The following is an 11,681-nucleotide window of genomic DNA, read 5'->3' as shown; positions in this document are numbered from 1 at the left end:
GCCTACCGGTCCGCAAAGGCGGAAGATAAATCGAAAATGCAAAATTGCTGGATAAGTAGAAACGGCGGCACATGTCCAGCACACCATCTCATATCCACTCATATCTCGTACGTTTGAAAGGTCATAACTGGAAGTCCGCCAAAGAAATACCCACGCTCTCTCACAATCATTTCTTTCTCTGTCGGACCTGCCAGATGATCAACGTCTTCATCTAGGGTCAACATGTCTTCCACTACCTCCGAAGTCGTGATCTCCCCTTTCTTCACAAGCAAAGCTCCATCCACGGTCGATGACTCCGACCATGCAACGGCAATGGACACAGAGCTGCCTCTCGTTTACAAGGACATTCGACATATTCTCTTCATTCGATTGGAGTCTTCAGAACTCCTCAAGCACCAGAAAGATCTTTTCCTAGATTCATTATCCCTCCGCTCCTCGGACAATGAACCTAGTTCGCTTGTAGAACTTACCCTGCAGTATCTCCAATTCCTCCTTAACGGCAGTGCACCAGTCTCTGCGATCGAGTCACTGCTTCTAGCATTCGAACGAGATTTCTTAGTGGATACCGATATCCACTCCCTTCTCATCCACTCACATGTCAGTTCCAGTGTGAGACGGGACTTGCTTAAGACATACTTCACCGCATCATCGACGTGCGGGGATTGGAGGACGAAGGAAAGCGCTCTGGTAGAGTCTGCAGAGCATGGCCAATCACAAATATTCACAGTATTCGGTGGGCAGGGCACATCAAACCCAGTATGTGCCAAGGAGCTGTCAGAACTCTATGCCACATACACTCCGCTTCTGAGCGAACTCATAGCCGCAACAGCACCGTTGCTCCACGAACTTTCGCGGCTCCCAGCAACACGAGACTACTACTATGGTCGATACGTCGATGTCGAAGCATGGATGAAGAATGCCAACACAATTCCAGACAGGGATTTTGTCTCAACGGCGGCAGTGAGCTTCCCCATTCTCGGACTGCTGGGTCTTGCACACTATGCTGTCTCCTGCAAAGTGTTGGGCAAGACACCTGGTGAGATGCGATCTCTCCTCAACGGTGCCACTGGTCACTCCCAAGGAATCGTTGTCGCAGCCGCCATCGCTCTCTCCGATTCTTGGGAATCATTCTATGATGCTGCTAAACTAGCAGTCGAGATCCTCTTCTGGATCGGTTACGAGTCCCACCAGAGATCACCAAGATCATCAATCCCAGCCGACCTCACTAGAGAATGCTTGGAGAATGGAGAAGGACGACCTTCGTGCATGTTGAGTGTGCGAGGCCTGCAACGATCGCAAATCGAATCGATCATTACCAAAACAAACAAGACGCTGGCGACCCACGAGAAGTTGTATCTTGCGCTTGCTAACGCTCGTGACAACTTTGTCATCGCCGGGCCGGCGAGCTCCCTCGTCCACATCAACAGCCTTTTCCGCTCTTTGAAAGCGGATGCAGAGCTCGATCAAGATCGAATCCCGTACAGCAAACGAAAGCCTGTGGTCAACCACCAATTCTTACCTATCAGTGCTCCATTCCACACGAGCCACCTCAAGGATGCCGCAATCAGAATAAAGAGAGACCTTGCATCCAAGTCACTCAATGCTGAGCAACTCATGATCCCAGTCTACCACAGCAAGACGGGCAGAGATCTCAGAGAGCTCGGCAACACCAATGTGATTGGTATCTTAGTCGATGCTATTACTTGCGAGCTTGGTGACTGGCCCACGGCAACCGACTTTCCAAATGCGACACATATCATTGTGCTCTCAGGAGGGGGGATTGGAGAGCTGACGATGAAGAATAAGGATGGCCACGGAGTCCGGGTCATCATTGGCAGCGAATTCGAGGTTCGTGACAAGGAGATTGGCAGCAAAGCTGATCTTTTCTCTCCTCGTCTGCTTGAGACTTCCACCGAGTTGGAGAGCTGGGGCAGAAAGTTCCAGCCAGGTATCATGCCATCAGACCTAGGTGAGGCCATGCTCGACACAAGATTGAGCAGACTCCTAGGCTGTTCTCCTGTGATAGTCGGTGGAATGACTCCTACGACTGTTCCCTGGGACTTTGTCTCTGCTGTTATGAATGCGGGGTACCACATTGAAATGGCTGGCGGCGGATACCATAACGCAGAGTCTATGTCTGCTGCCATCGCCAAGGTAATGGCCAATGTGCCTCGCGGAAGAGGTATTACTTGCAACCTGATCTATGCAAGCCCTCACACCTTGGCCTGGCAGATTGCCATGCTGAAGAAGCTGGCCCAAACTGGCAAAGCAGTCGATGGACTGACCATCGGAGCCGGAGTACCCTCGCCTTCCATTGTATCCGAGTATATCAGCACCCTAGGATTGAAGCACATTGCATTCAAGCCAGGATCAATCACTGCGATCAAGCAGGTCATTGATATCGCGCAAGCCCACCCCGAGTTCCCTATCATCCTGCAATGGACTGGTGGACGAGGCGGGGGTCATCACTCCTTCGAGGACTTCGATGCACCCATCCTCAATATGTATAGTGCCATTCGAAAATGCAATAACCTGATTCTCGTCGCGGGAAGTGGTTTCGGGAGCAGCGAAGATACATATCCGTATCTGAACGGAACCTGGACTCAGAAATTCGGGAAGATGACGCCTTTGATGCCTTTCGATGGTATATTGCTCGGAAGTCGCATGATGGTTGCAAGGGAAGCGCATACGTCGTTGCAAGCAAAGGAGTTGATTTACGAAGCTCCAGGCGTCGGCGATGAAGATTGGGAGCAAACGTACAGCGGTGAAGCGGGTGGAATTATCACCGTTATCTCCGAAATGGGCCAACCAATCCACAAACTTGCCAACCGAGGAACAAAGCTCTGGGCAGAACTCGACAAATCCATCTTCAGTCTCCCTCGCAAGGACAGAGTTGCAAAGCTCAAGCAAAAGCGAGAATATATTATTCGCAAGCTCAACGCCGACTATGCCAAGCCATGGTTTGGACAAGATGCGGAGGGAGAGGTTTGCGATTTGGAGGACATGACTTATGGAGAAGTCCTCGCCCGCCTCATCGACTTGATGTATGTTGCTCACCAGAAGCGCTGGGTTGATGCTTCATATTCCCGTTTCGCAACGGACTTTGCGGCTCGTGTTCTAGAAAGACTACCAGCTTCACGATCAATTGAGATTCCAGCCTCTACCCTCGAGGATCCTTTCCGATTCTTGAGTGACTTTCTGTCAGCTTGTCCTGAGTCTGAAGACAACATCTTGAACCCCGAGGATGTCACATTCTTCTTGCATCGATGCAAAGCTAGAGGTTCCAAGCCTGTGAACTTCATCCCCGCTCTTGACGATGACTTTGAGACCTACTTCAAGAAAGACTCTCTATGGCAGTCTGAGGATGTCGATGCGGTTATTGGACAGGATGCTGGACGTGTTTGCATCTTGCATGGCCCTGTCGCTGCTCGATACTCTCAGATGGGCAATACCGATGAGTCTGCCAAGGACATTCTTGATGGCATTGCCAAGGCACATGTCGAGATGATCAGACGAGAATTCTATCCCGAGTCTGGAGCTTGCACTCCTTGCTCAGAGGGCTCAGAGATGTCTCTCATCTCTTGGTCACCAACTACACCAAAGTCAGTCCAAGCACTATTCTCCGACAAGTTCGTGCTACAAGGTCATGACCGAAAGCCAAGTCCTTTCGCTCGTCTCTTGCAAGACAGCCCAGTCGGGACATCTCTTCTGCACTTCGACCAAGACACCAACACTCTTTCTCGAACAGCCGAGGATAGCACTGGAGCTCAATCTCTCATGAAGATCGAGGTCACTAGGGACGACAAGATCACCGTTGAGCTTCACCAACCAAGTGCCTACAGCTCAACCCCTATTGTTCTTCAATTTAGATACGCTTACAATCCACTCATGACACCATTCGGATTGAGCGAGGTCATGGATCAGCGCAATCTTCGAATTAAGTCGTTCTACAGCAAGCTGTGGTTTGGTGAGGATATCGATGCGTCTTTAAATGTGCACTCTCGTTTCCAAGGCCAGGAGACGACGCTCAATCGCAAGATGCTCCAAGATCTGGTTTCCACTGTCGGCTTGTCTTACCCTCACGGTGAGACCATGTTCTCTAGTGGTGATGTCTTCCCAATCAGCGTCGGTATCGTCGTTGCTTGGGATGTCATGACGAAGCCTCTTGTCCTTAGAGACATTGATGGTGACCTTCTCCGCCTCGTTCATCAATCTAACACCTTCAAGTACTGTGAAGGTGCTGAACCTCTTCGCATTGGGGATGTTATTTCTGCATACTCCAAAGTGAATGCTGTCTATATCGAGGATGCTGGCAAGTATGTTGTTGTCGAGGCAGTCATTGAGCGAGCTGGCAAGTCAGTGATGACTGTTACCTCAACCTTCTTGTTCAAGGGAACTTTCGACGATTTCCACTCTACCTTCAGACAAACTCAAGAGTCGGACATCCTCCTTCAAGTCACCTCTGCGCAAGACGATGCTGTTCTCCGTAACCGATCCTGGTTCGTACCAAAGAACTCTTCTGCATCCCTTGTTGGAAAGTCTCTCCTGTTCAAGCCTCAAACAACTGTTTCCTGGAAGGGCAGAAAAGCATTCAGAAGCATGGCTGTCACTGGGTCAGTATTCGAGAAATATGGCAACGATGATCTTCACGAAATTGGAGCAATCAAATTCCTTACTGGCGAATGCTTCGGAAACCCAGTGATGGACTTCCTCGAACGTAAGGGAACACCAACCATCGCTCGTACCAGCTTGAAGAACCCTGGATGGTCTGGAGACTCTTCCCTCGAGGTGCAAGTACCAGGCAGCAACGAGATGTACGCTCGTGTGTCCAAGGATTACAACCCAATCCACGTCTCGCCCATCTTCTCTGAATGGGCCGAGCTTCCAGGTACCATCACTCACGGAATGTACACGTCAGCTATTGCAGCAGGTGTTCTGGAGCATCTTGCTGGCGATGGTGATCGTCTTCGATTCCGCCAGTTCTCTGCTACCTTCACAGGTATGGTTTTGCCGTCCGACAGACTCACCGTTCGATTCAGACATACAGGCATGATTGAAGGCCGCATGATCTTCAAAATCACTGCGTTTAAGAAGGACACGGATGACATGGTCTTGGATGCTAGCGCTGAAATTGAACAAGCAACCATTGCCTACGTCTTCACTGGACAAGGCAGTCAATCTCAGGGCATGGGTATGGACCTATACAACAGCAGCCCTGTTGCCAAAGCCATCTGGGATGAGGTCGACGCTTATCTGTTAGATAAGTATGGTTGGTCTATCCTGGACATCGTGCGAAATAACCCAAAAACCTTGACGGTTCACTTCGGTGGTAAGCGAGGTCGCAAGATTCGCGAAAATTACCTGGCAATGACAATCGATGTACCTCAACCAGATGGATCTTTGGTCACTAAACAGATTCTTAGTGGATTGACCCGTGAGTCGAGATCTTACACGTTCTCCGAAGCTCGTGGTCTGCTCTTCTCCACTCAATTCGCTCAACCGTCTATCCTTCTGCTTCAAAAAGCTACCTTCGAGGACATGCGCTCTAAGGGTGTCATCCAAGACACCGCCGTCTACGCTGGTCACTCCCTAGGAGAATACGGTTCCCTCTCCGCCTTCTCCGGCTTCATGTCCATCAAGACCCTAATGGACGTCGTCTTCTACCGCGGCCTCACCATGCAAGTATCCATGGAACGCGACGAATTCGGCGAAACCAACTTCTCCATGGTAGCCGTGAACCCCAAACGGGTCGGCAAATGTACGTCCCCTCCCTCCCTCCCACACTCTCCCCAACTAACACACCCCCAGTCTTCGACGAACAAGCCCTCCGCACCCTCGTCAAGATGATCGCCGATGAATCCGGCGTCCTCCTCGAAATCGTCAACTTCAACGTCCAAGGCGAACAATACGTCTGCGCCGGCTCCCTCCAAAACCTCTACGTCCTCGGCGAGATCCTCAACCACCTCTCCAAGACTGCCAACCTCTTCTCCCTAATCTCCGAAGCCCTCTCCTCCGCCTCGCCCTGCCACGACACCGAGCTCGGCGACTTGATCGCTACTTTCGTCGCGCAATCCAATAAGCTTCAGCGACCACTTCAACTCGCGCGTGGAATAGCGACGATTCCGTTGAAAGGGATCGATGTCCCCTTCCATTCGACCCATTTGAGGCCCGGGGTGGTGAGCTATAGGAAGTTTCTGGAGATGCGGATTACGGAGGATAATATCCATCCTGAGAGGCTTGCGGGCAGGTGGGTGCCGAATGTGATGGCGAAGCCGTTTTCGCTGGGGGATGAGTATTTGAAGGAGGCGTTTAGGTTGACGCAGAGTCCGGTTTTGAGGGAGATGTTGGGTGTATGATTTTGTTTGATGAAGAAATTGTGATGTGCATTGCGTGGCGTTTGGGAGGAGTTTGGTTGTTGGGGTTTTGCGTGCATTGTGTTGTTTTGCTAGGTTGTTGTTGCTTCGTTGATCTCTGTGTATCTTGATGCATCATGAATTTCCTAGCCTGTTTGTTTATTTCTTACTGTTTCTTCTCTGCATAGCTAGCTCGTTTGTATTTGTCGTGCATATATAGATCTCTCATAGTATCATATAAAAAAGAATATCCACCATAATCCTCTTCTCTTGGTGCCGATCTCGCGGTACATACTTTCTCTAACAGATAGCTTGTCTCCATTTTAACATGCAACACACTGAAGCTTCCGCCGCAATGGGGCCAATACCGAAACCCTTGATTCGGTCCTACGCCTCAATATCCTCCACGCAACAGCAACCAGCACCTTCCGACAATGCAGAATATAGACCACCTACCAAACAATACTCTACTGTACCGCCTCCTCGATATCATCACGGTCCTTCATAGCGTGAGTTAGAATGGACATTCTTCGCTAGGTTTGTTGACCCTTGAGTTTCTAACCCATATCTAGATTTGATTCACACAAAGACTACTGGTGCGGGAAAAACAAGAATCTTCAGAATTCCGCTCTAGGAAGTTTCTCGATGCAGTGTTGTTACAAAGACGTCAGTTTCATCCTTCAACGTTTGAAGAAATGGGTTCATGGACGTTTTGTTGTGCGTACAGAAATGCAAGGAGAACGCCCGGACCGAATGTTCTCCGCTTCTGAAGCTTCTCCACAACCTAGCTTGGGCGTGATTCGGGTGTAGCGATTAGCCAGCTAGCATGGGATGAAGTATATTAATACTAATCTCATATCTACCTCTGTTCGTTAAGAGAATCCACACAGTTACCAAACAACTTTGGCATTTCCGAACGTGCGGAGTGTTATTTACGTTGATATTATTATAGTTGATAGAATCATAGTGAAGATAGAGCATGCTATATGAAATCCGTGAGATCTTAGGACCTGATAGCGGGTTTGAAGACTCGGACCGCAGGAGATGATGAAACAACCACTTTTGTTGTTGGGTGTACACACCATATGATAGGTATTAACAGGTCACTCCACACACAAAACTTGCACAAGACATCGAACCTGCCCGGAAAACGAAACTTAAATTTCGCAATTGTAAAATGAGGCAAGGATCCAGTAAGGTCGCCCGTATTTCCGCCTAAACAGCTAACAGCTAACATGCAAGCTCATGCCTCTTCATCTCTCCCCCTCACACCAACCATCCCCCCTAACCCTCTCGGACACGAAGCAACACCCTTCCACTGCACTCCACAAACAGCACCCCGAGATCCTTACGAATAGCATCAACCAGCGACTTATCCTCAGACCTAGCTTCGTACATAGTTACATCTCCCAGCAAGGGATCATGCACCACGCCCACATCGAGGATCGCGCGCTCGAGATCAGCCGCGCGGTTGGTGGTTTGCTTGTGCTGGTCCAATGAATAAGAATCGGCGAGGCTAACGATGTATGTATCCGGGATTCGCGAAGATGGTGGGCATGTCGCAATGAAGAGGCGCCGCTCCGCCGAGGATTGTGCGGGTGATGCGAGAGAGGAGGAGAGAGAGGAGATCAATCCATTGGCGGGGTATGGAGGCGAGTGAGAAGAAGACGGCCAGGATGGCGACCGCGGCGAAATTGAGAGGATTCCGCATAAGTGAGATTCGAGTTTAGTAAGTAGTGTACTTCGGCCGGGAGAGGAAAGTGATAGTGTTTCTTATCGTAATGGTTGTAATGATCAGATGCGAGTAGCCGAGAGAAGTCGACTAATATGTGTTGGTTGTAAAACCCAACGTCACATATTATATGCATACAAGCGCGCGCTACTTTATTCGGAGTAATAGTCTCCTCGCTTTACTTGTCAAACGTATTATAGCGTATGTAATTGCGTGATATAGCGTAGTGAGTGCAACCTAGCATTTGTTATATTAGATGTTGGATTATATGTTGGATTACACGTGTCTTTCTGTCCAAAATGTCGAGCTCTGGAGAATTATGTTAAAACGGATAATTTGAAATTTGAAAGTGAGATGTTAAGAAGGCGGTTTGGGATTTGTTGTTATATCACCAGTGTGAAAATAAGAGGAAAATCAAGAGATAATTGCAATATGAAAGACAGATAATGCTCAAAAAGCCGATATCGACAGACGCCACAACATGCTACCAACAATCAATCTAGACCCAATTTTCACAAAAGAAACCAACCCCCCGCCCCCAACGACAAATGCTTAGGCAACAACAGCAACCTCAACCACCTCCTCCACAATCCCGTTAACCTTCACATCCTCAACTACACCATTCGTATACCCATTCACCTTCACATCCTCCACAACCTTCTTCCCCACAATCTCCTCTAGCGCCTCCCTTAGCACTTTCTCTTGCTCAACTCCCTTCCCAGCACTCCTCCAACACACAAAATTATCCCTCCTAACCAACACCGCACCCCCAGCCTTAACACCCTTCAACGCCGCCCAGCGATCCTCCACATCGAGCGCTAGTCCCTCTGGCCTACTATGTGGCCTCGCCCGTACCTTCACCGCGCCCACCTTAACGTCCCCCAGTTTCGAGATCCGCTTCGCGGCCGCCGCCCACACGTCCCCGTCTTCGTCCGTGATGAGCATGTAATCATACTCCCCCGTATACACCAAATCATGCGTTGAGATCTTCTTCCCGCCAAACTCCAGCCACGCGTGCGGGAGTCTGTGGCCCGGGCGTGTGGTAGGGGTGTATACCTGGCCTGTGGTATCGGGCGTTGGGGCATCGGTTCCATCGTCCACGCGCGCGCCGTCCGGGTACGAGAAGCCGAGCTCGATGTCGTGGGCTGAGTACTCGATGTTCTGGGTCCCGATGATGCGCTTGATGTGCGCCAGCGAGGCGCGCCCGATGTCCGTGTCGGAGAAGAGGTTGACGAAGCGCTGGTAGTTGTACTCCTGCTGTCCCGGGATAAGGCCCACGCCTGCGGACAGGACTTGCATGTTGCCGAAGGTGAAGAAAGCCCAGTCCGAGTTACGGATGCCGACTGGACGGCGCTCGGATTCGTAGGTATCCATTAAGCTAGGGGCGGCTTTGCCGTTGAGGACCTGCCCGAGTTTCCAGGAGACGTTGAGCGCGTCTTCGATGCCGGTGTTGAGGCCGAGACCGGTGGTGGGCGGACGACGGTGTGCGGCGTCACCGGCGATGAAGACGCGGCCGACGCGGTACTTGTCTGCGACGACGCGGTCGAGGACCCAGTGGGATATGTGGAGGACTTCCATTTCGAGGTCTGGGAGTTTGAGGAGTTGGCGGATGCGTGGGGGGAGAGCGTCTTGTTCGAAGCGTTTGCTGTCTTCGACTGGGAAGCCGAAGGTGAGGACCCATTCTTCCGAGTGCTTGCCCCAGGTGGGACCCATTTGCATGAGGGCGCCGCAGTCGAGGTGAGCCATGGAGCCACCTTCGGGGTTGATGAAGTGGGTGATCAGAGTGCGGTCGTCCCAGTACTTGGAGAAATCGGCTTTGAAGTGAGTGCTGACAAAGTCGACCAGTCCGGAGACACCTTCCATCTTGATGCCAAGCTTGGGAGTAGATAGTTTGCCAGCATCGCAGCAGACAACATATTGAGCACGGTAATGAACAATCTGTCCATCTGCCATCTTGACTCGGACAATAACGTGGTCTCCAACTTCCTCGAAATCTTCAACAGTGGTGTTGAAGAGGATGTTACCTGGGTTTCGCTCCTCAGCAATCTTCTTGAAGATAGGCTCCATTCGGAGGAGAGGCAAGTTTGATGCTGTGGCTGGGGAGTCACGTCTGAGTAGATCAGCAAACGAATTCTAACCTGAGCCTTGCGTAAACTCACCTATACATCTCCGCTTGCTCAGTGCCCGGAATGCCCCCAGCAGCACTAACAGAACCAAGTTGTCTACCATCAAAAGGTCCATCACCACCCAAGCTCGTCCTCCACTCAACACGAGCCATGTTAGCGAGAGGACACCCATTCTCCTGAATCGGCTCAGCTAGTCCATGTTGACGGAAGATCTCGAGAGTACGTTGATTGAGGTAATGAGCCTTTGGGAGGATCGAGGTCGTAGGGTGCTTTTCGAACAGAACATGTTGAACATTCTCATCAGACAAGAAGCAAGAAAGAGTGAGGCCGACTCCTCCACCTCCAATGATCACCACGGGGATATCGATTGGTGCTGATGCGTCCATTTTGAATGTCTTTCGTTCGCTGTTTAGATGATGAAGAGATGCGTACTAAGGAAGAAGACGAAGAAGATAAAGATGATGATGCGGAAAGACAACAATCACTCGATGATATTATATAGAAACCAGCGCAAATAACCAGCACTTGGGTACTTGCACGCGAACCGGTGATGCTCGATAGCAATCAGCAGTTTCCCAGGAATCATCAGCCCATATGAACATCAAAATATGCTCCATGATACCTGCGAAGCTTCTATCTGGAAGTCCGAGAGAATTGACCGCGATCCTCTCTGTTATGGTGGAGGTCCACTGGTGGCGCAGCCCCAGGGCCGGCCAACAAAATATTACCCCGGCGGAGCATTTTGGGGCTCTGCGCCAATGGGATCGAGTGGAAGGTACAAACAATTGCTATACTTGGAGGTATCTCACTTGAGCCTCTAGATGTCTTACATGGGCTCGTGGAGTTAAGAAGGTGTTTCAGGGGAGATCGGATGAGGATGGAAGAAGGTGAGAGGTTCCCAACCGCTGAATTTTAGCGTCTTTCGAGCCACGTGACTAGCGTGACATCTTACCTAGGTAGGTAACTCAGGTCCCGTCCCGTCGAGGGATTATTTATCTCGCCTCTACTGCTCAAATAAAACTAAGTTAAAAAGATCATCACTCACGGAAGTAGAGATTTATTATTACAAAAAAGCATTCATTTATCATAAAGTTGGGCTTATCTCAAATATTCAACGCCGAAACTTTGGGGAAGTTTAGCACTCGCTAACGAACATGGGGACAAAAGTCCGTGCGTTCAGGCTGTAGAACCTCGAAATTAAAACTCTTCACATTAGGACTAAACTATCAACAACTCCACCATTATGGATCCTTTTACCACTCCACCTATGTCTCCACGTCTCCCAGGTGCAGAGATCAGAACCAAGCACAAAGAGGGCATACGCCGGCTCTTCAAATTCGCTAAAATAGGCCTGCAACAGCTCCAGGGCTACTACCACCTAGGAGACAGCACAGTTAGGAAGATCCTACTATACGATGTGCCTGAAAGAGCGCGCCCTACACGCACAGGGAGACCCAGAGAATCCCTCAA

The 11,681-nt window shown here is 50.2% G+C and overlaps 3 protein-coding genes across 3 annotated transcripts; 1 reads left to right on the top strand and 2 right to left on the bottom strand.

Moving 5' to 3' along the window:
* The first annotated feature begins 73 nt into the window (after positions 1-73).
* On the top strand, positions 74-6,609 carry LY89DRAFT_624908 (putative fatty acid synthase subunit beta). Its single transcript, XM_018211056.1, has 2 exons — positions 74-5,758; positions 5,809-6,609. Exons 1-2 carry the CDS (start codon positions 223-225, stop codon positions 6,354-6,356), a joined length of 6,084 nt encoding a protein of 2,027 aa, XP_018065900.1. The 5' UTR covers positions 74-222; the 3' UTR covers positions 6,357-6,609.
* A 1,066-nt stretch (positions 6,610-7,675) lies between these two features.
* Positions 7,676-8,126, bottom strand: LY89DRAFT_688765 (uncharacterized protein). Its single transcript, XM_018215770.1, has one exon. It carries the CDS (start codon positions 8,062-8,064, stop codon positions 7,870-7,872), a length of 195 nt encoding a protein of 64 aa, XP_018065899.1. The 5' UTR covers positions 8,065-8,126; the 3' UTR covers positions 7,676-7,869.
* A 278-nt stretch (positions 8,127-8,404) lies between these two features.
* LY89DRAFT_722676 (uncharacterized protein) lies at positions 8,405-11,074 on the bottom strand. The gene is made up of 2 exons (XM_018218749.1): positions 10,245-11,074; positions 8,405-10,195 (listed from the first exon to the last, which is right to left on the bottom strand). The coding sequence occupies exons 1-2, from the start codon at positions 10,595-10,597 to the stop codon at positions 8,638-8,640; spliced, it is 1,911 nt and encodes a 636-aa protein (XP_018065898.1). The 5' UTR covers positions 10,598-11,074; the 3' UTR covers positions 8,405-8,637.
* Between the last annotated feature and the right edge of the window lie 607 nt (positions 11,075-11,681).

The sequence above is a fragment of the Mollisia scopiformis genome (genome assembly GCF_001500285.1).
Source record: "Mollisia scopiformis unplaced genomic scaffold LY89scaffold_23, whole genome shotgun sequence".
Taxonomy (NCBI): Eukaryota; Fungi; Ascomycota; class Leotiomycetes; order Helotiales; family Mollisiaceae; genus Mollisia; species Mollisia scopiformis.
Note: the sequence above shows the minus strand (reverse complement) of the source record. Positions and strands in the feature narration are given on the sequence as shown.